Source organism: Crotalus tigris, unplaced genomic scaffold, assembly GCF_016545835.1.
Source record: "Crotalus tigris isolate CLP2741 ecotype Arizona unplaced genomic scaffold, ASM1654583v1 scf7180000017576.4783729, whole genome shotgun sequence".
In the NCBI taxonomy this organism is placed as follows: domain Eukaryota; kingdom Metazoa; phylum Chordata; class Lepidosauria; order Squamata; family Viperidae; genus Crotalus; species Crotalus tigris.
The window spans coordinates 4695992-4723154 of NW_024096487.1; the positions used below are offsets into that span (position 1 = coordinate 4695992).

The following is a 27163-nucleotide window of genomic DNA, read 5'->3' on the forward strand; positions in this document are numbered from 1 at the left end:
TGATAATGCTGCACATATTTATTTGTAAATGTTTATTCTTGTAGGCTAACCAGTGTTCACAATTAAGAGAAAATGCCCCCAAATCAACACAACAGAAAGAAATGTGATTGCTGGAGTCCTTCTTAGAAGAAAGTTGCAGTTCCCCTCTGATCTTTGATTAGGAAGAAATTATGGAAGCTGGAAAGAGAAAGCATGGGAGGGGGCTCCAGGTTTTATTTTCAGCCAATGCAGTTGGTGGATCTAAAAATAACAAGATTGAAAGTGAAGTATTTGGCATAAAAACTGTATGCAGATCACTTTTAGCAATCTATAATGAAAGGCAGCTAATAGTTCAGAATTTTACCTTCAACCTCCCCTTACCCTCAATGAAAGCAAGTTTTTGTAAAATACCAGGAGAAATCTCCAGAATGTAAACCTGTATTAAAGCAAAGAGCATCTGCCATACTCACTGTCATAAATTTTCATAGGAAATGCTTTGATTTAGATATCCTGGAAAAATAAAAACAGAAAAGAAATTCAGCACAAGCTAATTAACTGGAGTGTTCATACTATCAAAGATGGTCATAGGAAAAATGTACTGTTTAACAATACACAATAGATGAAATAGGGAAATAATTCCATTCTATTACTTGTTGAATTAATTCATTCCTAGAATATCCTGTAGTGCAGCCTTTGGCTAATTCCAAAAGAGGTAAGGTAAATAGGCAATGCACAATTTACATGATTCTTCCATCTTCTGCAGCTGCAGCTGTGCTGATCCTATGCATATGGTCTCATGGAAAAATCACCATATAGGTATCAGCATTTAATTCCTTAATAAATATACCCTTATATTGTTCGTAAGAGCTGACTAGAAATTCCCACAGTAAACTGAAGGAAATTTTCAGAGCATAGGGATCAAAGCAGCAATACAGATTGTCCTCACTTTCCAAAAGCCATTGGGAGTAGAAATTCTTACTAAATGATGCGTCGTAAGGCACATCATCAAAGAACACACCAACTTAACAATGGCAGTTCCAATCGCCATCGTTAGGTGAAACCCATAAAGTTGCAGCACCCAGAGTTGCCATTTGCAATTCTGTGGGATTCAACTAACAATGGTTTGGTTTCCCCACTGGCTTTGCTTGTCAGAGGTTGGCAACAAAGGCCACAAATGGGGATCACATGCTACAATAGTTGCAACCATGTGGACCTTCAAACAATCACTGAGCCAGTGGACATGAAAAACGGACACCTTTTGTTTTCTACCTTTGAGTTTTGATTTCTGGAAATTGCCTGTACTAAGCCCTTTAGTTTTCGTGGCAAGGTTTTTCAGAAGTGGTTTGCCATTGCTTTCTTCCTGAGGCTGTGTGAGAGAGGGACTGGTTCAAAGTTACTCAGCTGGTGATGTTGCCCATGAATACCAGCTGGCTAGATGCCTAAGGTGGCACTAAAACAGTCTCCTGGTTTCTAGACCAGGGCTTTTCAATCTTTTCACCCATTGTACCACTTTTAGGATACAGTATGACAACATCCAAGTACCACCAGTTGCCTAGCAAGGTATCAAAAACTTGATGACCCCCCCCAAAAAAGAAAAAAAAGTGATAAAGTAAGGTAGTCCTTGACTTACAACAGTTCGCTTAGTGACTGTTCGAAGTTACAATGGCACTGAAAAAAGTGCCCCCCAAGCCACAGCTGAGCAAGACACCTGCCTGCCCACCCAGCGGTGCTCTTCCTCCTGTCCGAGGTTTTCATTGTTGTGAGCATTTCTGTTGAGGATTGGCAGCGGGGGTGGGGTGGGGTGAGTGTGGTTTATATTTCCCCCGCCTGCTGGATGGTTGCAGCAGGTTTTGGTCATTTCACATGACCCTGGGATGCTGTGACTGTCATAAATATGAATCAGTTGCCAAGCATCTGAATGTAAATCACAAGACCCTGGAAATGCTGAAACATTCCAGCTGATCAGCGCTTCTTCTGGACTCAGCAGAAGTGCCAGGATTAGCACCGAGTTCCAGCTGGAGCCTGGCACTGATCCTGGCACTTCCACTGAGCCCTAACAGTCCCGAAGAAGCGCTGATCCTGGCACTTCCGCTGAGCCTGAAAGCCCTGCAACTCCAGCCATCTCTTGCTCAGGCTTGTGTGGTGCTGCCACCGGTTCAGCTCATTCCCCTCCCCCACTACCACTTTTCTAGGATGGTCGCGTACCACTTGCCAGGTGCCAATGTACCACAGGTGGTACCCGTACTACTGGTTGAAAAGCCCTGTTCTAGACCAGTGCCTCTAACCACTGCACCCAACTGGCCCTCTACTTGTATAGGGATCCTTTTGTTCAACTAGTCCAGGGGTCTTCAAACTTGGCCCTTTTATGACGTGTGGACTTCAACTCAGCATGCTGGCTGAGGAATTCTGGAACTTGAAGTCCACAAGTCATAATAGGACCAAGTTTGAAGACCCCTGAACTAGACCAAGGGTGTCAAACTCAGTCGTGTCACTTGACATATCATGACATATTGTGACTTTTTTCCATTGCAGAACTGCGGTGGGTGTGGCCTGCATGTGACATATCCAGCCACCATATCCAGCCACCCAGGGGCCACCATTTTGACACCCCTGAACTAGACTAACTCAAAGCTATTTCCCTGGGAATAGAAAGTAAAAATTACTCACCAGCTCAGTTATTTCTTCAGTCGCCTAAAAGAAGAAGAAGAACAGAGATTACCAACATACTCTAAAAGATCATTTCATCTGAAATCATTTCTTATGAAGTCTTATATTGTGCCTGAGAAGGCTAATAAAGCTTGTCAATTACTTGGATTTTAAACAGTCTGTATTAAAAATGTTTCTAAAAGACATACTAGTAAAGGGAGCTTTTGGATTGGTATTTGAAGATTGGAAAGGAAAAAGTAGACGCTGCTCCTATATTGAAGTAATAAAACATGCAAAACTGGGCAAAAGGAATCCTTACCTGGGATTTGTCCCGTAAAGATTTCTTAGACTTCTGCAAAAAGAAAACCAACAATTCACATCAGCATTCAAGGAAATGTAAAAAGTTGGAAAGGGTGTTTGTTTTGGAGAGAAGAAGTTTTTGGCTAAAAGAAAATGTTTACGGCTATTTGTATGAAAGTAATATTTGCCCAGGATTCCTATGCTGGCTTTGCCTGAGGAATCAGAACAAGAAAAGGAAGTAATTACTCCAGGATCGAAGGAGTAAAAATGTTGGTAAAGATTTGTTAAAAGGAAATAAAGATTCATCTGGAATTATCCTGCAGTATTTTTTTCTCTCAATTTTGAAAGAGAATAGGCAGGAACTGCTTCCCTTTTTTGAGAATGCCTGTACACTTATTTATATGTTCCTCACTTTGGTATTATAAGATGGGGGTCAGAATACCACAGAAAGAAAGGAAGTAGAGGAGACGCGTATATATAATTTTTGATTCCACTGTATGACAGATGAGGCAAAACCTGCTGGCTGGAAACATTCACTTAAACCTCATGGGCTAGTGTTCACATTTTCCAGAAAGAAGACAAATTAATATTGTTTGCCTGTTCCCAGAAAGCTCCTGGATGAAATGACATTTTGCATCTGCAAAGACCCTACTAGTGTCTCTCTCTTTCTCTCTTGAAAAATCTGCTCTGATGTAACCACTTTGCCCCCTGCCTTTGTCTCCCTCATGAAGAATAGTCAGAAAAAAAAGAGATCAGTCATATTGTTGTTGTTAATTGCGAAGTCGTGTCCGACCCATCGCGACCCCATGGACAACGTTCCTCCAGGTCTTCCTGTCCTCTACCATCTTCTGGAGTCCATTTAAATTCACACCTACTGCTTCAGTGACTCCATCCAGCTATTTCATTCTCTGTCGTCCCCTTCTTCTATTGCCCTCAATCTTTCCCAGCATTAGGCTCTTCTCCAGTGAATCCTTCCTTCTCATTAGGTGTCAGTCATATTAGAAAAGGCTTTAACTAGAACAGTGATGGTGAAACTATGGCAAGCGTCCCAGAGGTGGCACTCAGAGCCCTCTCTGTGGGCACACCTGCCAGTGCTGCTGCCAGCTTGTGCAGGTCCATTAGGCTACCACTGGCACCTGGAGTGGCAGTCTCACCCAGCATGAAGAAGGCGAAGCAGCTGGCTAGCAAGCTCAAGTAGAGACAGTAGAGCACGCACCCCATGCGCTCGCTGGCCTCTGTGTGTGGGGGCTGATGGTGTCAGGCAGCAGCTGCCCCTGCCTCACCTTGCCCCACAGCAATGGCACCCCTGCCGTGCCCCCTGCCTCATCCCGCAGGACGAGCCTCCTGCCCACTGCTCCACCCACCAAAGACCCCCTGGATCTCCCCCAATCCTGCCCAGCCCCCACAGGCATCCCCCCATGAGCAACATCAAGGTGGCCATGCCCACCTCGGCCACGCCCACTCAGTCTGCCATGACCACTGCAATCACACCCACCCATGGGCCACCCCTGCCCCCACCCCCGAGGGCACCACAATGTTGATGCGGCCCTGGAACTTCACGATATATAAGCACTCGGTCTCTAAAAGGTTCGCCATCACTGAACTAGAAGTTTAGCATCATAGCACCTTTTCAATGCCAAGCGATGGAGAGTGTAACATCAGTTGATAAAATACTACTAATTCTTTTCAGTGAATGTTTGCATAGAAATATATTCAACAGAGCAAATTGTGGATGCATATTAATCTTTGGTTTATAACTTGGCCAGTCTCAGGGAAGCTTTTGTGACCAAATAGAAAAAAAATATAGGAGCAAGACCACCACCGATGTCATATATATGTCCTGTTCCTTGCAATATTTCTGACAGATGCCCAGGCCTGGTGCCCTGAGTATGTGAAGGGTCCTGTCTCCTGGTTGTGTTAACAACCATTGATTGTAATATCTTCCTTGACTGCTGTGTAGTTTAATGTTTGTATTACTGATTGAAATACAAGAAATCCTGTTCCCAAGCCATTTCCAAATCACCGAAGGGTTTATTATTATTATTTTGCATGATTGTATAAAGCAGTGGTGGCGAACCTATGGCATGCATGCCAGAGACGGCACTGAGAGCCCTCTCTGTGGGCACACTCACCATGCCCCGGAGATGGCAACTGTCCCTCTTCAACCAGCCGCCTGCTAACTTGCCGAGGTCCCACATGGCTAGATGCATCCCCGCACCCATGAGCTCACTGGCCTCTGTGTGCAGGGGCTGATGGTGTCAGGCAGCAGCCACCCCGGCCCCTGCCTCATCTTGCTCTGTGACAATGGCACCCCCACCCTGCCTCACCTTGCCTCACCCCGTAGGACGAGCCTCCTGCCCACTGCCCCACCTGCCAGAGACCCCCTAGATCTCCCCCAACCCTGCCCAGCTCCCATAGGCATCCCTCCCCATGAGCAACATTGAGGTGATCATGCCCACCTTGGCCACACCCACCCAATCTGCCATGACCACCACAGCCACGCCCATCCAGTGGGTCACACCCACCTGGTGCCCAGTGATAAATAAGTGGGTTTTGGGTTGCAGTTTGGGCACTCGGTCTCTAAAAGGTTTGCCACCACTAGTATAAAGATTCACAACAACAACATCTAAAATGTGTATCAAAATATGAAACATCAGTGAATTATTTTAAAAACACCCAGTATAAGTGATGAATAAAATTATAAATAAAATTAAATAATGTATCAGCAGTAACTAGACTAAACATATGGCTGGATAGCTAAATAATTTAGCCATCAGATAGTAGTGTCCTTGTACGCATAGTCTATATGTAAAGTATGTATAGTCAAGGCCATAGTTTTCCCAGTTGCAATGTATGGCTGTGAAAGTTGGACCATAAGAAAGGCTGAGCGCAAAAGAATTGAGGCCTTTGAGCTATGATGCTGGAGAATACTCCTGTGAGTCCCTTGGACTACAAAGCATTCAAACTGGTCAGTCCTAGAAGAGATCTGACTGCTGTTTAGAAGGCCAGATCCTGAAGTTGAAACTCAAATACTTTGGCCACCTAATGAGAAGGAAGGACTCACTGGAGAAGAGCTTAATGCTGGGAAAGATGGAGGGCAATAGAAGAAGGGGACAACAGAGAATGAGGTGGATGGATGGAGTCACCGAAGCAGTAGGCGTGAGCTTAAGTGGATTACAGAAGATGGTAGAGTACAGGAAGGCCTGGAGGAACATTGTCCATGGGGTTGCGATGGATTGGACACGACTTCACAGCTAACAAGTAGTGCCCTTGAGTTGGTATATTACATGCAAGGATCCAAGGAAACTTCTAAGGGGGCATTCCATTGCAATATGATGTAAAGCTTGTGGGAACTTCTTCCCCCACCTCCAAAGAAATAGCCCTTCAACAATGGGCACATTTTCATACTTACCTGACCTTTCAAGGCAGAAGTCTTTTTGTCAAATTTAACAGATGCGTCAGAAGCACCAGATTCAGGTTCTTCAGACAATGTGAATGTATCAGGAGACTGAGCAGCAGATGAAACCAAAGCAACAGGGTCACGTTGTGTAGAAGCTGGATAGACACGTGCAGGGGCAGCAGGGGCACGTGCCAAAGCAGGATAGCTACGTAGTGGAGGGGGAGGACGGGCACTTGGTAGAGGGACACGGTATGCAAAGGCAGAAGGGACACGCGGTGCCAAGGGAGGACGGACAAATTGTGGAGGGGGAGACAATGGGGCACTAGCAGAATATTGAGGATTATAAAGTGCAGAGGGAACAGAGCCAGTTTGTAGTTGGGAAGGAGACAAAGGTTGTGCAGGGAAAGGTTTTGGGGGAATTAAACTATGGTAGCGATTCATGGTAGGATTAGATGGATTCCAATAGTTAGACTGTTGCTGCAGAACAGAAAAAAATGATATAGTCACTGATCTCATTTGTTTCCTATAATCCTCATTAAAACAGATTAGACACTTGTGTGTCTAATTACACATGGCCAAATAAATGCTGCTAACATTGGATGCATTTCAAGCTAATTGGAGAATGTGATTTATGACTGTAAATTAGAGGAGGGAATTGTGCTTTGATACTATGTGCTCAGGGGAGAGGAATCCAGTTTTTGGCTTTGAATGTGTTAGTGCTGATGCTATGCTTTTCAAATAAAAAATCTTTAAGGTAAACAATACCTAGAAGTTCTTTCAAGAGTTTCATCTGTCGGAACCATAACATTATTCCCAGTTTCCATCTGGGTTCCTGTAAACTACAAACCAATAACTGCAGCCTAAAAGAGGGACAGGCTTATCTCAACACTAACCCTGAAGGAATTAAATCCATTTCATTACAGGGAGCTGAATGAGTAGAAAACATTGGGAAATTTAATCTTCTGCAAGAGTTTGGATTTGGGGACCGTAGAGAGAGACAGATCTGCATCTCCAGCCTTCCCTAATTTCCTCCCAGCAAACAGATGCTTCCAATGTCCCCGCTTTGGCAGGAAAAGCTCTTATGAATGATTAGCTGTGCTTGGCTAAACAAGATTCGGGATCCAATACAACTGTGGTTCTAGATCCTATGGAGTACCGTAGCTGTAGTAAAAAAATGGTTGTAATTACTAGATAAGAGAAGAGGGGAGCTGAATAATCCAGATCACTGTAACTTTCATATCTAGGATCTTCCTAGAACAATATTTCTCACATTGGCAATTATTAAGATGTATGAATATCAATTCCCAGAATTCCCTGGCTCGAGAATTCTGGGAGTTGAAGTCCATACATGATAAAATTGCCAAGGCTAAGAAACATTGCTCTAGGAAGATCCTAGATATGAAAATTTGTCCTAGAGTAGCAAAACAATTTTTTTAGTTACGCTGCTCATATCTCCTTACACAAAATTCAGAATAGGATGCATTGAAGAGTTGTGTCCATGAAACAAGAACTATTTAAAACTTAAGCAAGATGCAGACCAACAAACAAAGCTTTCTGCATTTCCCTGCTTACTATAGCCAAGACCCAACTATAACAATTCAGGGGGGAAAAGCAACAATTCACTTTTTGACATCTTTGCCCTCTATGAGTCTAGGGAAAGAATATGTTTGATATTTAGGGATAGCTGAAACTTCTCCCACCTCCAAATAAATAGGCCTTCAAGAGGACTGGTCGCGCTTTCATACTCACTGTGCCAAGGTAGTCAGGTGAAGCTATCCCAGGATAAACAAAAGGAGGTGTATGGTAATGAGGGAAAGCAGGCCCAAACGGTTGCACAGCGACAGGTAAAGATTGTTGAGCAGTGCCTACATCAGAGTAGCCTTGAGGATAAAATGGGAAGCCTTGAGGATAAAACGGGAAGTCTTGAAGATAAAAAGGGTAGCCTTGTGGAAAACCAGGATAGCCATATGTGGATAGAGGAGGTTGATGATACTGCAGAATGAAACAATCAGAACAGAAAAATCAAAATAGAGTGACTAATCTCAATGGTTTCCAACAATCCCCATTAAAGAAAACCCATCAACCACATGGAAGCCCATGGATGTATCTCCTCCCAGAGGCTGTCCTGCAGAGATGAGTGACAGGAGTTTTCCCCTGTCCTCTTTCTGCCCCCCTGCTGTGATGGATTACAGTTCCCAGCAGCATTGCATCCTGGAGGTGCCTGGAACTTGCATCCCAAACATTTACCAGGTTCAAAGGATTTCCGCAGCATATTTTAAATGTTGGCATTATTTTCAAATGGTTCCTTCTGGACTCCTGTAAACAATAAACAACTAAGTGTAAACTTTATCACAGTGGTAACCTGGATGGACTTGTACACAGAGCAGGGAGCTGAATGCATAGAAAAATGTGGGAAATTAAGTCCTCTACAAAGATTTGGATTTGGGGGTTGTTGAGGGAAACAGATAAGGACCTCCAGCCTTTTCCCAACAAATCTGTTTGCTTCCAGACCAGTGGTTCTCAACCTTTTTAATGCCGCAACCCCCAACCGGTCGTAAGTTGAGGACTACTCGACCGATCGTAAGTCAAGGACTACTCAACTGGTGCAGCACCGTTTGCAGAATGGGATTTTTGGCGGGTTCAGCAGGGCAGAGACAGCCTGGACAATTCCTATTGGTTTTTGAAAGCCAATAGAATTAGACTCTATTCAAGAGAGTCTATTCTATTGGCTTTCAAAAACCAATAGAATAAAACGGAGTAGCACAGCTAAGGAAAAGGGGGAAAAATGGCCGACTGCGTTGTTTGGCGACCCCCGTGAAATGGTCGTTCGACCCCAAATGGGGTCCCGACCCACAGGTTGAGAACCAGTGTTCTAGACAATAGATACTCCCAACTTCCCTGCACTGACTTAAAAATTCCACTGCGCTGTTATGAGTGATTAGTTGTGTTTGGTTAAAAAAGGATCAAGATCCAGAATGGCTGTGGTTCCAGAATCTATGGAGAATCGTAGCTGTGGTCTGATGAAGTCAAACAAAATGGATAAGGGAAGAGAGGAGAAATAACTCTCATATCTGGGGTCTTCTCAGGGCAATAAAAATGCATTTAACTGTTTTATATGGCTCAAGGAGCTTCTCACTTGTAACAAGTGAAGCAGCTCTTCCAGGAGCAGAAGGTGAGTGCTTGCTGTCCATTCTCTGCCTTTCCTGGTTCACCACCCTATAAGAGACTTCTTTATCTTAACAGTGGTAGTGCCAACTGCATTCCTGTTAGTAAGTGGCAGATACAACGGTGCTGGGTGGACAGGAAGAGAAAGGAAATGGTGTTGTCATGTCTACTATTTTGCCCCTGGACATTGTTGAATGTCTAAAGTTTCTCTTAGCAGCTTAGCCCTGTTGGCTCTTGCCAGAACTGCCTTTTTTTTCCTTCCTGAAATGAAAAAAACCATATGGCTTCCAAGTTTAATAATATAGCTGCTAGTGGTTCTTCACTCAAAGCCCTTCATTGTTCCTCTAACCCGGGGTAGGCATCCTTGGCTCTTTTATGACTCGTGGACTTCAACTCCCAGAATTTCTGAGCCAGCCAAGCTGGCTCAGGAATTCTGGGAGTTGAAGTCCACGAGTCATAAAAGAGCCAAGGATGCCTAACCCTGCTCTAACCAAACCAACCCTTGGAAGATTATCATATTTTTTCCCCTCATGTAGCTTACCCATGGCCTCCTCTGGTCAAAGATCTTTTTGCAGATTTCAACTAATTTCTAATATAAAGAAGCAAAAACAGAGAGAGTTAGTTTGCATTGCATTTTCCTTCGCCTGTTCTTCAAATTGGAGAAATGAAGCCATTTCTTCTACTACCTAACACTCCCTTTGGCTTCCGGGAATCAATAAAAACTAACGTTGTTTTGGGGTCCAATGACCCTCCCATTGACTTCAAGGGAAGAACTACAGAGTTTCTTTGGCAGTGCTAGGCAAGATTTCCCACTCTAGAGTGCTTCCCTGGTGTCCCCTGATCCTCACCCATCCAAATTCTAACCAGGTCCAACACTGCTTAGCTTAATATCTTTCTATTGTTATTTTAAATCATGGTGGGTTTCATATGTCTATAATGCAAAGCCAAGAGTGTGTCTGTCATATTTCACAACAGCTGCTTTAACACTTAATGCTATCCATGAATCTGACCCATATCTCTTCAACTTGGGGATGGGGGGTGGTGGGAATTGAACTTGATGCTTCTGTTCAGGAATACATCGTTTCAATTGTTCCCCTTGTATTTGTTTTTGGTAAACTAGGGTAAGAGAAAAGAGAAAAAATTGTGCAGATCTGAACATGAATCTCTCTGTTCTATCTTATCTGCTCCTGTATCCACTCTGCCGGAATGAATGAATAAAAAAAAAAACCCTGAATGAATGAGTTAATAAATGAAAATATTATAGAACAAATACAGCAGCATTAAAACTGCTGCAAAGTTTTAATTTAGTTTTAAGACTAGCACAACCTGCTAAAAGTAATTCACTGGACTTCCTATGTTAGAATACAGAATTTAACTGTGTTTAGTTTCTATATGACAACAAAAAGGAGACCACCAGTTACTTTAACAACTACTTTAACTAATTCAAATAGCAAACCTGTTTAATATGCAAATGAATGTCATTTTCTCAGGCAGACCTGGCTGAGGATGTTTGACACTAATTGGAGATCTGAAGTGGATCTCTCTGCACCAAGTTTTTTTTTTTGTCAAGTATTGAAAGCAGTAAATGATAATAAATATTTCCATATACTTACACCCAACAGATGGATCTAGAAAAAAAGGACACAATATTTAGAAAGGATCTTTATTCTTAGATCCTCTTAATATGTTAGTTTTGTCTGTGAGATCTTTAAATTTTGGTTTTTTTAATATTATTTTTACTGCATATTTTGTTGTCTATTTTTTCTTATACTTTTTTAAACTATGTAGTAATGTAGTATTGTATGTTTTTAATAACACTTCTAATTTTCCATTTGATTTGCTTGAATTTGGTTGCTTATATAATTAAAAAAAATAGAACACTTGCTCTAAAGTTACACAATTCAATGCTTATTTTTCTCCTTCCACTTTGAAACTGATCCTTAAATGTTCTACCAGGATCTTAAACCATCATCTATCTTTCAGGAAAGTCCTGTATATAATTGAAAAACAGAAAAAAAAATCTGGATTCTGATCTAATTTTGTACCACTTTTTTACCTATCCTTTTGCAGGCTGCAGGACATGGGTGGAGGAGGGTATGCCCAGAAATGCACACAGTAATGTTTTGTGTCTGTGAACATTTTCATCTTTTTTTTGGGATGAAAATCTGGACAATTCCTAGGGTACACTGTCATATAATGACCATTATTTCAAATGGGAAGCCCATCCACTTCCTCTCCCTTTTTTGCTGACATCCAACATTCATGTTCTTTTTTATCAAGGTGCTGATACATGTCACCTGGGTGCATAATCTTGGGAAAACATGGGATATATTGATTTGTCTGAGGAAGCCAAGCACAGGTCTTTTTTATATTCTATTGTTTGACATGTTCTAATGTGCAGGCAGTAAAGGAAGAAGTAAAGTAAAGTAAAATGGATATGAGGAAAAATTGCAGCTTAGGTTTAGCTGGGTTTAGCTTCTTCGACTCCAAAAGAAAGCTTCTTGAATTTTTGCAATGGGACACATCTGAGATTCCAGAGGCAAAGGGAACAAGCATCTAAAACTGGTAGAAACAAGTTAAGATACTCACCAGCTTTTCAGGTCTAATGCGATCCTGTGGATAAACACCACACACAGAAAGACACAGAGTGAGGGGACAAATACTTATCTTTCTGTCATTTTTTCCATAAATAGTGAAAAAAGCCTGCAAAGAGCATCTGAGAATCCTCTAATCTGGGAAAGGGCAGCTAAAGATGAGAGGTCAATTGCAGCCTACACAGCATCAGGACCATAAGAATAGGAACAGATGAAGAGTAGCACTCTTCCTCTCTTAAATAGATGCTGCAGAAAAAATGCCTCTTCCCCAATGCATTGGAAAGAACTTTTCCACCTTTGGTAACGCAGAGTTGTCACATCTCTCTGCCTTCCTTCCCTGTCTGAGAGGAGTCTCTGTCAGAATCCATTTCTATTTCATTTCTATCTATCTCCTCTCATCTAAAACCAAATCTCACCTTTCCCTGGATTCTGCCATATTCCCAAGGGGGAGGGGGGATATGTCTGTGGGGTTATGATTTTCACTTCCTCTATTCGCTACAATGTAACCTTTTGTTTATTGCCGCTGGGTCTGCTGCCCATTACAATGTAACAAATTGCCTCCTGCACTATGCATCCCTCTGAACTTTCTTCTCCCTAACTTGACAGTTAGGAAAAGGCGGGAGAGGGGGAGAAATACAAACATCCGAAATCTGGCTTATTTCTCCGGTCTCAAAAAGGGGTGTGAAGAACTGTGAAACATCGTGTTACAAACAGAGTTGGAATAATGTTATCTTCCCTTTCCCATGATGGACTTAACACCTGGGGATTGGCTGGTCTGAACCGTCCAGATGAACTGTGGGGTGGGGTTTGCTTAGGGACTCTTTAAAGTATCGATCTGTAAAGAATCCCTCAGATCCTGTCTATTATGCCTGCTATCAACTACTCTTAATAAAAGTTCCTCTTGGAAGAAATTGTTTCCAAGAGTTCTGCTTTCTTAAGATGTGGGATTGAAGTGGGTCCTTACAGTCTCCCCCTCCTTCACCTCAATCCACAAGAATACACTTCACAATGCACCTATCCCAGAATTGGGAGCATCTAACTGTGAATGGGACCCTTTCCAAGGCCAGACAGTTTTGGGGTTTTTCTCAAATGGGTATAATATGAGCAGGCAAAGGTTATACTCACCGATGAGTCAAAGTGTCTAAAAGGCCACTGCAGAAAGAACAAAAACATGACTTTCATTCTTGGCAAAACAGTTTTAATAGACATTCAAATGTATAAAATCCGAACTTGCATTCTCTTTCCTACATACACAAAGGTGGGTGTGCGTAATATTTAGACCCTCAGATATTTTTTATATTTCAGCTATATAATAAATTAAACAGTCCCCTGATCAAAGATGATTAGGGGACTGGAGGCTAAAGCATATAAGGAACGGTTGCTGGAATTGGGTATGTCTAGTTTAACAAAGAGAAGGACGAGGGGGGACATGATAGCAGTGTTCCAATATCTCAGGGCTGCCCCAAAGAAGAGGGAGTCAAGCTATTCTCCAAAGCACCTGAAGGCAGGACAAGAAGCAACAGATGGAAACTAATCAAGGAGAGAAGCAACCTAGAACTAAGGAGAAACTTCCTGACAGAGAACAATTAACCAATGGAACAACCTGCCTCCAGAAGTGGTGAATGCTCCAACACTGGAAGTTTTTAAGAAGAGACTGGACAGCCATTTGTCTGAAATGGTATAGGGTTTCCTACCTGAGCAGGGGTTGGACTCGATGACCTCCAAGGTCCCTTCCAACTTTTTATTATTATTATTATGGATCATCGCACAGTCAGCCAGATGTTCAGACTGGATTTGGCATTTTGTCTACCTATCGAGTCCTTACCCAGGACCTGGGATAGGCAGATGTGGATGTTTGATGGTATTACAGATATCGTCGCAGAATGGAAGCAGTTCCTAATAAGGCCGCCTTTTGCAATTGACTAATAGTGAATTTGTCAATGCCAATGGTGTTCAAGTGGTGCTCCAGTTGTTTTGGGATTGCACCTAAGGAGCCTATTACTATTGGTACTATTACTACTTATTATTATTATTATTATTACTATTATTACTACTAGTAGTAGTAGTAGTAGTAGTAGTAGTACTATTATTATATAAGCCAAGAGTTGCTTTTAAATATGAGATGAGTGGCCTATAAATTTAGTCAATAAATAGCCTTCTATAGACCCAAATGGAAAGAAATAAAGATCACTCAAGGTTACTCTGCACAGTACACATATCCCAGATTTGGAAGCAGGACTAAATAGGAGCCTACAATCTTCAGGGCCAGATAATTGGGGGGGGGGTTCTCTCAAATGGGTATAGTATGAGCAGGCAAAGGTTATACTCACTGCTGAGCCAAAGGGCTTAGGAAACCACTGCAGGAAGAAGAAAAACATGGATTTCTTTCTTGATAATAGCATTAATAGACATCTAAATGGTATCAAACTTGCATTCTCTCTCATATAATCATAAGAGGGGCCAAGGAGAAGATCATACTTACAAAGAGAGGGTTCCGTAGAATAGATTTTGAAATATAAGCATCGTCTCTGAAGCCAGGGTCCCCCTACAGAAAGTCAAGATTCAAATTACAGACTAGTTCTTTCTGCAACAAAGGGAAGGCAGAGCCTGGGAGGGGATTCTAAAAGACCCACAATCAAATTCAGACATACGGAGGACCTTAAAATCCTTCCTAAGCAGGGCTTATAGGCATTCTGACTAATAGTAATGAATGATGTTTCCTTTCTGCATTTTCTCTGAAAGCTGTAAATGGCACATACAAGGGTTTTGCCTAATTTTATCCTTACAACAACTCTAAGGAAAGATGCTACAGGTAGACCTCGTTTAGCAACTGCCACATACAATGAATTGCAACAGTGGTTTTAAAAAAAAAGACCCACATTTGCAAGCTTGGCAGCCTCTTTCACTGGTTCCCATCCTAGTCAGTTAATAGCCATTGTTCTGTTTCAAATTGTGAGCACAGTCCTGGTCCTGTGATTTTTTCATGTAACAATCGGTTTCTTGCTGGTTCCAGTTACAGCCACTAAATGAGGACTATAAATGAGGGCTACCTATTGTTATTATGATTTTTTTAAAAGTGTCCCTTGATAGTAAGATCCTGCAACAGCAAGGAATGAAGTGAGGATATTCCAGATGTCTTGCCTTCCTTCTTTGTCTTCAAGGAGTTTTTGTCTTCCCCCGTTCAACACAATCCCCCAGGGCTACACTTCACAGAATGCCTGCTCCAGATTTGAGAGCATCTACTCCTGAATGGGACCCCAGGAATTTCAGGGTTAGTTGGGGGGGGGGTTCTCTCAAATGAGGATAATATGAGCAGGCAAATGTTATACTCCCTTCAGAGCCAAAGCGTCTAAAAGGCCACTGCAGAAAAATGAAAATATGGATTTCTTTCTTAGAGAAATAGTTTTAATAGGCATTTGAAATATAAAATTGGAATGTGCATTCTCTCTCCTTTAAGCATATACATGTGGGCGTAATATTCACACCCTTAAATCTGTCTTATGTTACACTCTTAAATCTGGGCTTTTTTCAGGGATAGTTAGTTTTGGGGGTTCTCTCAAATGAGTACAAAATGAGCAAAGGTTCTACTCACGTCTGAGCCAAAGCGTCTCAAAGGCCCCTGCAGAATGAAGGAAAATATGGATTTTTTATTAGAGAAATAGTTTTAGTGGACATTTAAAATATAAAATTGAAAGATTTGGGAGCAACTACCCTTGAATAGGAGCCAAGGATTTTCAGTGCCCATTAGTTTTAGGGGTTCTCTCAAATGAGTACATAATGAGCAAAGGTTATACTCACGTCTGAGCCAAAGCGTCTCAAAGGCCACTGCAGAAATATGCATTTTTTTTATTAGAGAAATAGTTTTAACTCACTATTACTTGTATGTACACTAAGAGCTTATCCACCAGAGACAAATTCCTTGGCCAATAAAGAATTCCATTCCATTCCATTCTATTTCTATTATTTCTATTTCTATTATTTCTATTTCTAATTCTCTCTTTGAATGGGACCCTAGGATTTTCAGTGCCTGTTGGTTCTGGGGGTGTCTCTCAGATGAGAACAATATGAGCAGGCAAACATTATACTCACTTCCAAGCCAAAACGTCTGAAAGGCCACTGCAGAAAGAAGGATAATATGGATTTTTTATTAGAGAAATAGTTTTAATGGGCATTTAAAGGATAAAACTGAAACTTGCATTCTCCTTTAAGCATATACATAGACATGGGTGGGTGGGTGTGCATAATATTCACACCCTTAAATCTATCTTATATTTCATTCATACAATAATGTATATAAGCTGAGGGTTGCTTTTAAGTGTGATATGGTGGAATATAAATTGAATAAATAAGATAATAAACAGCCATATGGAGACCCCAAAGTAAAAACAAGAATATCCCCAAAGGCTACATTTCAGAGTACACCTACCCCAGACTTGGGAGCATCTACTCCTGAATGGGACCCCAGGAATTTCAGGGCTAGTTAATTTTAGGGGTTCTCTCAAATGAGTACAATATGAGCAGGCAAACCTTATACTCACTTCCAAGCCAAAGCGTCTAAAAGGCCACTGCAGAAAAAATGAAAATATGGAATTTTTTATTAGAGAAATAGTTTTAATAGGCATTTGAAATATAAAATTGAAGCTTGCATTCTCTGTCCTTTAAGCATATACATGGGGGTATGGGCGTAATATTTACACCCTTAAATCTGTCTTATATTATACTCTTAAATCTGGGCTTTTTTCAGGGATAGTTTTGGGGGTTCTCTCAAACGAGTACAAAATGAGCAAAGGTTCTACTCACGTCTGAGCCAAAGCATCTCAAAGGCCCCTGCAGAATGAAGGAAATATGGATTTTTTATTAGAGAAATAGTTTTAGTGGGCATTTAAAATATAAAATTGAAAGATTTGGGAGCAACTACACTTGAATAGGAGCCAAGGATTTTCAGTGCCCATTAGTTTTAGGGGTTCTCTCAAATGAGTACATAATGAGCAAAGGTTATACTCACGTCTGAGCCAAAGCGTCTCAAAGGCCACTGCAGAAATATGCATTTTTTTTATTAGAGAAATAGTTTTAACTCACTATTACTTGTATGTACACTGAGAGCTTATGCACCGGAGACAAATTCCTTGGCCAATAAAGAATTCTATTCTATTCTATTCTATTCTATTCTATTCTATTCTATTCTATTCTATTCCTGTTCCTGTTCCAGTTCCAGTTCCAATTCCAATTCTAATTCTCTCTTTGAATGGGACCCTAGGATTTTCAGGGCTAGTTAATTTTGGGGGTTCTCTCAAATGAATACAATATGAGCAGGCAAAGGTTATACTCACTTCAGAGCTAAAGCGTCTAAAAGGCCACTGAAGAAAAAAGGAAAATATGGATTTTTTTTTTATTAGAGAAATAGCTTTAATAGGCATTTAAAGTATAAAATTGAAACTTGCATTCTCGCTCCTTTAAGCATATACATAGGCATGGGGTGTGTGTGCATAATATTTACACCCTTAAATCTGTTTTATATTTCAATTATACAATAACTTATACAAGGGGAGAGTTGCTTTGAAGTGTGATATGGGTGTATACTCACTTCAGGGCCAAAGCGTCTGAAAGGCCACTGCAGAAAAAAGAAAGACTTGATTTTCTTTCTTGGTGATATAGTTTTAATATTTTTAATAGATTTAACTGGTCTTTGATATTTAAGTTATATTAGATGTAACAATTCTATATTAGAAAGACAGGGAGTAGAATCAGGATTTTTTGAATGCCAAACAAGGCTGCTTTAAAAGAGCAAGATATTCTCAAAAGAGGTTGCTTTATGTCAAGAGTACAGTACACTATATTTTCTTAATGAGTAAGTAAATAAATGCATCAAATAACTAAGTATAATTTCTATATAAATAATATATGGACAAGTGACCTCACAACGGATGAAAAGCATTCTTCCAAGCTGTCGGCCTGAAGCCCAACTGTTTTGGATGGAGAGGAGGGAACTGTGAGCATTCGTATCCTCAGGGTATGGTCCAAAAAGCCAAGATGGTGCCATCCATGTTTTATGGGTGTTTCACAAAAAAATGCACATAAAAAACAGGCAAAGCTTTGAACTCACAGTCATGGCCTCAATTTTAACTTTTATTATGCTTTGGGGATACTCCTGATAGCAATCAACCTCTCCACAGTATTCCTGTCTTAAGACACAATTCTCCTAGGTGGGAAGGAATTGAAACTGAATTTGGCAATCTCAGTCTATAAGCAACGAGCCTGTTCCTCAACAAAGGTAAAAGAAAATAAGAAGCCCATGGAGAAGATCATACTTACAGAGGGAGGACGCTGTGGGATAGATTTTCCAACAAAAGAATCATCCCTGAAGTCAGGGTTCCCCTACCAAAATTCAAAGATATATTACAAACCGGTTATTTCTGCAATGAAGAAAAGGAAGAGTCTAGAAGGGGATTCTAAAGAGACCCACAACTAAATCCAAACATCTAAAGGTAAAGGTTTCCCCTTTCCAGCTGTGTCCAACTCTAGGTGGCAGTGATCATCTATTCAAGAGTATTCTAAGGAGACCCACAAGTAGACATTGAGTATGTCTAATGAAGAGAAGGACGAGGGGGGACATGATAGCAGTCTTCCAGTATCTCAGGGGCTGCCACAAAGAAGAGGGAGTCAAGCTATTCTCCAAAGCACCTGAAATCAGGACAAGAAGCAACAGATGGAAACTAATCAAGGAGAGAAGCAACCTAGAACTAAGGAGAAACTTTCTGACAGAACAATTAACCAGTGGAACAACCTGCCTCCAGAAGTAGTGAATGCTCCAACACTGGAAGTTTTTAAGAAGAGACTGGACAGCCCTTTGTCTGAAATGGTATAGGGTTTCCTGCCTGAGCAGGGGTTGGACTATATGACCTCCAAGGTCCCTTCCAACTTTATTATTATTATTATTATTATTATCAATCATCGCACAGTCAGCCAGATGTTCAGACTGGATTTGGCATTTTGTCTACCTATCGAGTCCTTACCCAGGACCTGGGATAGGCAGAAGTAGATGTTTGATGGTATTATAGGTATCGTCGCAGGATGGAAGCAGTTCCTAATAAGGCCGCCTTTTGCAATTGACTAATAGCAAATTTGTCAATGCCAATGGTGTTCAAGTGGTGCTCCAGTTGTTTTGGGATTGCGCCCAAGGAGCCTATGACTATTGGTACTACCCTTGCTTGCTTTTGCCACAGTCTTTCTATTTCTATTTGTAGGTCTTTGTATTTTGTTATCTTCTCCAGTTCTTTCTCTTCTATTCTGCTGTCTCCAGGCACTGCCACGTCCACTATCCAGACTTTTTTGTCTTTCTTATCGACAATTGTTAAGTCTGGGGTGTTATGTTGCAGGTGCTTGTCTGTTTGAATTCTGAAGTCCCAGAGCAGTTTAATTTTATCATTTTCTATGACTTTCTCTATTTTATGATCCCACCAGTTTTTGCTTACAGGCAAATGATATTTTTTGCAGATCTTCCAATGCACCATTGTTGCTACTTTGTCATGCCGCTGCTTGTAATCAGTTTGTGCAATCTTCTTGCAACAGCTTACCAAGTGGTCCACTGTTTCTTCAGCTTCTTTGCATAGGCGGCACTTACTGTCTGTTGCTGTCTTCTCAATTTTGACTTTGTATGCATTTGTCCTTAAAGCTTGGTCTTGTGCAGCCAGAATTAATCCCTTCGGTTTCTTTCTTCAATTTTCCTGCTCTTAGCCATTGCCAGGTTTTATTATTATCTGCTTTCCCAGCTATTTTTTTCATGTATTGGCCATGTAGTGCTTTGTCTTCCCATGCCTCTATTCTGTTCTTCATTTGGTCTTTCTTGTAGGCCAGTTTGGTCTCTCCAGTAGTTAGTAAGCCTTCCTGATATACTAATTTCAGTGCATCTTCATCATTGTTCTTCAGATATTCTTCCAAAGCCATTTTTTCTTCTTCAACCATCTGATGTACTTGTAGCATTCCACGCCCACCTATTTGCCTTGGTAGATAAAGTCTATCAATGTCACTGCGTGGATGAAGGGCGTGATTCATTGTCATTATTTTTCTGGTCTGCCTATCCATTGCTTTTAGTTCTGCTTGAGTCCAGTCCACTATTCCAGCTGTGTACCTAATGACTGGGATTGCCCAGGTGTTGATTGCCTTTATGGTATTTCCTCCATTGAGTTTGGACTTTAAGATCTTCTTCACTCTCTTGATGTATTCACCTCTAATCTTTTTCTTGACTTCAGTGTGCTTGATGTTGTCTTTGTTTTCCATCACTGTGTATCTGCGACGGGTAAACACCTTTTCTTCCAGTAGTTCTGCAGCTGCTGGCCCTGGTTGCTCAGCCAACAGTCCTGAGTCCTGTAACCCATTTTTCACCAGATATCCAGGAACTCCAATATCTAGTGCGGACCTTGTTAACCCGGGCGACGTCCGAGCCGGTATTATTATTATTATTATTATTATTATTATTATTATTATTATTATTATATTAGGCAAGGCTTACAAACTCCTCAGAGAATACTAATAAATAATGTTTAGATCCTGTATTTTATCTGAAAGTTGGAAGTGGCATATGCGGAGGCCTTGCCTAATTTTATCCTTACAACACCTGTAAGGAAAGAGGCTACAAGTAGTACTCATTTAGCCTCTGATAGCGAGTTACAACAATGATGAAAAAGTAGCTTGGCAATCATAGCCTGCATACACAGCTTTCTCTTGGTCACACATTCCCCACTGCATGTGATTAGTATTCCTTGCTCTGTATCAAACTGTAAGCATGGTCACAATCCTGTGATTTTTTACTTAGCAATCGCTTTACTTACAGATCCCACTTATGGTCATTAAGTTAGGACTATCTGTATTCAAAGATATATCAGGACTGTATTAGTCCTCACATTATTTTTTATCTTAACCGTTATAAGATCCCACAGCAGCAAGGATATCCTGGATGTTTGTTTTCCTTATCTGTCCTTGAAGCGGCTCTGTCTCCCCACTTTATAGCGATCCCCCCAGGCTATACTTCATGGTGTATCTATCCCAGATTTAGGAGCACCTACCCCTGAATGGGACCCTGCAATTAGCAGTGCTAGATAGTTTGGAGAGGGGAGTCTCTCAGATGGGTATAATATGAGCAGGCAAAGGTTATACTCACTTCTGAGCCAAAGCGTCTAAAAAACCACTGCAGAAGAAAAACATGAATTTCTTTCTTGGTGAAACAGTTTTAATATTTTAATAGATTTAAATGGTTCAAATGTTAGCATACATTCTCTCTCATGAGTGTGGATGCATAATATCTATGTCCACAACTCTTTCTGTTATTTCAGTTGTATAATAACTTATATAAGCTGAGAGTTCCTTTTAAATATGAGATAGGCTGCATTTAAATTGAATAAATAAATGCCCATATTTCGACCCAAATGGAAAAAGATAAAGATCTCTCAGGGCTACTCTTCACAGTATACCTACCTGAGATTTGGGAGCAAGACTAAGTGGGTCCTACAATCTTCAGGATCAGATAGGGTTTTTTTTTTGGGGGGGGGGGTTCTCTCAAATGGGTATAGTATGAAATATTTGTCGATATTCAACCAGGGTGAATGATGTATGTTTAATGTTGTAGTGCACATTTTTTTTTCTTATTGTTGTGTTTGTAATTTTTTGGTTTTTTTGTTCTTTTAGATTTTTAATATTTTATCTTTGAAATAAACAAAATAAAAAATGTCCATCCATCTTTAGGTTGTTGCACAATAAAGGCACAAATGTAAAAAGCAGAAAGAGTTTTGATGACACAGTCATGGCCTCAACTTGGAAGGTTTTTTTTAATTTCGCCTTGTAGATACTCATGATAGCAATAACCTTTCCACAGTTTTCCTAGCAGCTGTCTTAACCCACAATCCTCCTCGGTGGGAAGAAATTGAAGCAAAATTTTGGAGTCTCCATCTCTAAATAGAGAGCCTATTCCTCAACAAAGGCAAAGAAAATAAGAGGTCCGTGGAGAAGATCATACTTACAGATGGAGGACGCTGTGGGATAGATTTTCCAACAAAAGAATCATCCCTGAAGTCAGGGTTCATCTACAGAAATTCAAAGATATATTACAAACCAGTTATTTTTGCAATGAAGAAAAGGAAGGGTCTAGAAGGGGACTCTAAAGAGACCCACAACTAAATCCAGCCGTATAAAGTTTCCCCTTTCCAGCTGTGTCTAACTCTAGATGGGAATCATTTCTGTTTCCTAGCCAAATCTGGAGACACTCCTGTAGCATGACTATATGCCGAGACTCATGGAACACTTTTACCTTCGCACCAAAGTGGTACTTATTTATATACTTGCATGTGCATGTTTTCCAACTGGTATGTTGGCAGGAGCTGGAGCTAGAAATGGGAGTTCACCCCATTGTGTGGTGCTCAGGTGACAAACCCAGTCTGCCAGCTTTCCAGCTGACAAACTCAACCTCTTTAACCACTGAGCCATTGCACAAACTCAACCTCTTTAACCACTGAGCCTTCTCCAAACATATGGACAATCTTAAAATCCTTCCTAGGTAAGGCTTACAGGCATCCTGGATAATACTAATAAATAATGTTTCTATTCTGCATTTTCTCTGAAAGCTGTAAGTGACATATACAGGAGGTTTGCCAAATTTTATTCTTACAGCAACTGTAATTTATTTAGTTAGTGTATGGTGATGGCACATTAGCCAGGAGATATCAGTGTAATACAAAGTAATTGTTTGGCTGCCTAAGACTGCTAGTCCATTCAATTCACACTCACACAATATCCAAAAAAGACACTACATGGGGTCAAGTAGCTCCATACTCCATTCTGCAGCAGCCTCTAGGGCTTTTTCCCTCTACCAATGTCACCTCACATTCAGGCATCACCTTTGGGCAGGTCCAGCACCAGTTGGGTTCATACATCCACACAAAATGCCATTATTTTTCCCACCAAAGTGGTACCTATCTATCTACTTGCATGTAGTATGCTTTTGAACTGCTAGGTTGACAGAAGCCGAGGCAAATGACGGGAGCTCTCTCCATCATGCAGTGCTAGGACTTGAACCTTTGGAACACACAGAACTTCTCAAGTGTCTTTAAGCCGCTGAGCCATGCAACTCTAAGGAAAGATACTACAGGTAGTCCTCATTTAGCAACTGCCTCAGACAATGAATTTCAACAGTGATAAAAAATAACATTTACACCCTTCGCAGCATTTTTCTCTTGATCACATGTTCACCATAACGTGTGCTTAGTACTCCTTGTCTGAATCAAAACATAAGCACAGTCATGGTACTGTGATTTTTCACTTAGCAATCACTTTGTTTGCTGGTCCCAAATGCAGTCACTGGATGAGGACAACCTTTACAATTTTCCACATTACTTTTTTAAAGTGTCACATGGTTATGCAGCAGCAAGGAATGAATTGGAGATGTCCCAGATGTCTGCCTTAATACTCTATCCTCGAGGACTCTCTGGCTTCCCCCTTCAATGCAATCCCCAGGGCTACACTTCACACTATATCTACGCCAGATTTGGGGGCACCTATCCTGAAAGGGATCCTAGGATTTTCAGGACCAGTTAGTTTTGGTAGTTTACTCAAATGTGTATAATATGAGCAAGCAAAGGTTATACTCACTTCTGAGCCAAAACGTCTCAAGGGCCACTGCAGAAAGGTGAAAAATATGGTTGTCTTCTTGGTGAAAGAGTTTTAATACTTTTAACAGTTTTAATCAGTATAAATGCAAGTTTGCAGTCTCTCCTATGTAAGCATATACAAAAATGTGTTTGTGTGTGTTTACGTGCATAATATTTATCCCTTCAAATTTTTCTTATATTTCAGTTATATAATAAGTTGTATAAGCCAAAGTTTGCTTTTAAGCGTGAGATTTGAGGCCTATAAATTAAATACCCTTATATCAACACAGCCTACTATTCACAGTATAAATTTTCGAAGCTTTTATAAATTAAGCTTTGGGGGCTCTATCAAACGGTATAATATGAATAAGCAAAGATTATACTCACTGAGGAACTGAAGTGTCTAAAAGGCCACTGCAGAAAGGAAGAAAACATGGCATTCATTCTTGGCGAAATATTTTTAACAAACATTTAAATGTGCAAAATCCAAACTTGCATTCTCTTTCCCATATAAGCCTATACAGAGACATGAGTGAGGGTGCATAATATTTAGGCCTTCAGATCTTTTTTATATTTCAGTTATGTAATCAACTATATAAGCCAAGACTGCTTTTAAATGTGATATGGGCAGCATATAAAATTAGTTAATAAAAATAAATAACCATCCATATACCCAAATGGAAAAAGATCCCACAGGGCAGCTCTTATAGTACCTACCCCAGATTTGAGAGCAGGACTAAATGGGACTCTACAATCCCATTTAGGGGGTTCTCTTAAATGGGTACAATATGAGCAGGCAAATGTTATACTCATGGCTAAGCCAAAGTGTTTCATTGGCCACTGCAGAAAGTAGAAAAACATGGTTTTAATAGACTCTTAAATGTATAAAATATAAACTTGCATTTTTGCTTGTATAAGTATATATTTATACAAATGGATCTATGGGCATCATATTTATGCCCCAAATCATGCTTATGTTTCTTTTGCATAATAATTTATATAACCAAGTTTCTTTTAAATGTGACATGAGTGGGATGTAAATTTCTTGTATAAATAAAGTGAAACATTAAATATGCATATTTAAAGAGGAAGTATTTTAACCTAAACAGATAAGCGTTTCCATAGACAACTACAATATTTAGAAAAATGGAGAGCAGAAACAGTAAAATACACACTGAAGCAAGCAGATAATTTTTAAATTGGTAACCAAGGCTTCCAAGTCTAAGAATTTAATTTATCATTAAAAGCAATATTAATTAACCAAAGAAAGAAAAAAAAAGGGGGGGAAAGAAAAATCTTCAAACGTTAAAAGAGCAAGATCTTTCAAAAGATGTTGGTTTATTTCCTTTATTAGTTTCTTAATAAGTAAGTAAAAGCATCAAGTATATAGTTTTTAAGTTAAAAAAATGAAGAAGTGACTTCAAAATGGATGAAAGCATTGTTTTGATTTGTCAGGTTGAGCACCCACCCCCCATTTTTAATGCAGTGCAGTGACTTGTGAACAAAGATACTGCTTGAGCAGGGGGTTGGACTAGAAGACCTCCAAGGTCCCTTCCAGCTCTATTCCGATTGATTGATTGATTGATTCTTCAGAGTATGGTCAAAGTCAAGATTTTGGGTATGGCGATCAAAGCTCCATCTATTTTTTTAAAAATGTGTGTTGCACAAACAATGCACTTAAAAAGAAGGGAAACACTGTGGCCCTGGGACCCAGGGTACCCTACAGAAATTCAAAAATACATTTACAACCTTGTTCTTTCTCCAACAGAGAAAAGGAAGTTTCTGTGATGGGATTCAGAGGAGCCCATATACGCTTGCCCTTAATGTCATTTGTATGGGAAAATAAAGTTCTGAAACTAACGATTTCTCCTACAGATCAGTTCTCACTACATTGGGCTTTTGGGTGAGCAAGGTGTGAAACATGGTTGTGCCATGTTGGAAGATGGATGGAATTTGACCAACTGGCTGCCTCTTTTGTGATTTTGTGATCTCATTTCCCCGCTTGTCCAGATGAGTTCTGAGAGCAGTCAGAAATATCAAAATACATTAAAACAAGAAAGTATTTTACTTACTGGAGGTGGAAAGTCTGGAATATAATGCTGTAGGGAAAAAACAATAATCATCCATTCTATCTTGTTTTAGCCTGTTAACACTACAACCATTATAAAAAACTAATAGGAGGAGGTGCTTATCTCTGTTTCTTAGCTGAAGGAACCAGCATTGTCTGAAGACACTTTTGTGGTCATGTAGCCAGCATGACTACATTCTGAAGTGCACGGAATTGTTGTTACCTTCCTACCAAAGTGGTACCTATTAATCTATTCGCGCTTTCATGTGGTGCCATTTTGAATAGGATTTAAACAAGATCTCCTCCATGTAGCATTACACAGCTATATTTGTTATGTCTAGAATTTCAGTAGGACTGGAAAGTGACCAATTTAGTCTGGGATTAACCCACAGAGTTTGAGCTACACAGATTTCTCTGCCCTCCCACATCTAACCTTTCCTAAAGTGCAGGTTTCATCTTACCTGAGCACCTGTGCTGAGCACAGAAATCAACAAGGTTGCACCCACGAAGGACAGCTTCATCTTTCTCAGCTTGAGGGTTCCTTCCCCAGCTGAAAAAGTGTCTTAAGTATGAATGGGTGGGTTAAGGATGGATCTTTATTGATATATCCGTACAAGCCAGACTGCCCAAACTGAAAGCAGCAATTGATGATGCTTTCAACTTATCTTATCAGTTGAGAAAGGTCAGAAGGATTAATTTATCAATGGAAGGATTTAGTGCCAACTGAAACATTCATCTGCCCTTTATATTATTTTTCTGATAATGAACTTGACTTGCAGGAAAATATTGATTTATCTGATGACAAACAAAGTGGAGAGATTTCTGAAAGGCCATTTGTGACCTTTCAAAACCTTTGTCGTGGTTTGTCTTATCCTTCAATTATCTTATCTTTGTCCCATCTTTTGATGATCTTACATAAGGTCCTGTGATTTATTTTCATTCTCAGTGGGGGAAAGATTTGAGAAGGTCTATATACAGTGGTGGGATAGCTGCACTGCTTTTAAAGTCAGATCCAGAGCTTTGATTGATTGATTGATTCATTGTCATCAAATCAGGGTCAACCAGCGGTGGGATTCAAATATGTGAGCAACCAGTTCTCTGTGTGGATGCCGCTTCCAGAAGTCCATTCTGGGCCTCAGCAACAAAAAATTAGCTACCCGTTCTGCCGAAGTGGTGCAAACCAGCTGAATCCCACCACTGGTGTCAGCTTTAAGCAGCCACATATATAGATTTTCTCCAGGACAATTGTTGCTAACCTGGTCCTTGGAATCTTATAATGTGGCACTCATCACCCCTGAAATCAAGTTCAATCCCCTTGCTGCTGATCCTCTTTCCTTTCAGGATTCCTATTATTAGAGACAGGTCTTCACATGAG

At 40.5% G+C, this 27163-nt stretch overlaps 2 protein-coding genes across 22 annotated transcripts in view; one reads left to right on the top strand and one right to left on the bottom strand.

Annotated features, from left to right (window-relative positions):
- LOC120315158 lies at window positions 1-26399 on the bottom strand. 21 transcript variants are annotated; one of them, XM_039359062.1, is made up of 28 exons: window positions 26250-26398; window positions 25793-25819; window positions 24108-24134; window positions 23722-23748; window positions 22098-22160; window positions 21242-21268; window positions 18397-18459; window positions 17669-17695; window positions 17415-17441; window positions 17090-17116; window positions 16885-16911; window positions 16623-16649; window positions 16174-16200; window positions 15883-15909; window positions 15677-15703; window positions 14567-14629; window positions 14415-14441; window positions 13210-13236; window positions 12080-12103; window positions 11104-11118; window positions 10032-10079; window positions 8573-8641; window positions 8075-8317; window positions 6338-6802; window positions 2945-2977; window positions 2647-2670; window positions 450-489; window positions 1-240 (listed from the first exon to the last, which is right to left on the bottom strand). In XM_039359062.1, exons 1-27 carry the CDS (start codon window positions 26307-26309, stop codon window positions 481-483), a joined length of 1557 nt encoding a protein of 518 aa, XP_039214996.1. In that variant the 5' UTR covers window positions 26310-26398; the 3' UTR covers window positions 1-240; window positions 450-480. The 21 variants fall into 21 exon arrangements, with proteins under 21 accessions (XP_039214996.1, XP_039215042.1, XP_039215049.1 ...); XM_039359108.1 differs by lacking the exon at window positions 21242-21268 and having other exon boundaries at window positions 26250-26399; XM_039359115.1 differs by lacking the exon at window positions 15677-15703 and having other exon boundaries at window positions 26250-26399.
- LOC120315353 overlaps window positions 1-27163 on the top strand; it is a 119389-nt gene that overhangs the window by 38852 nt on the left and 53374 nt on the right. The gene's annotated exons all lie outside the window — the stretch shown is intronic.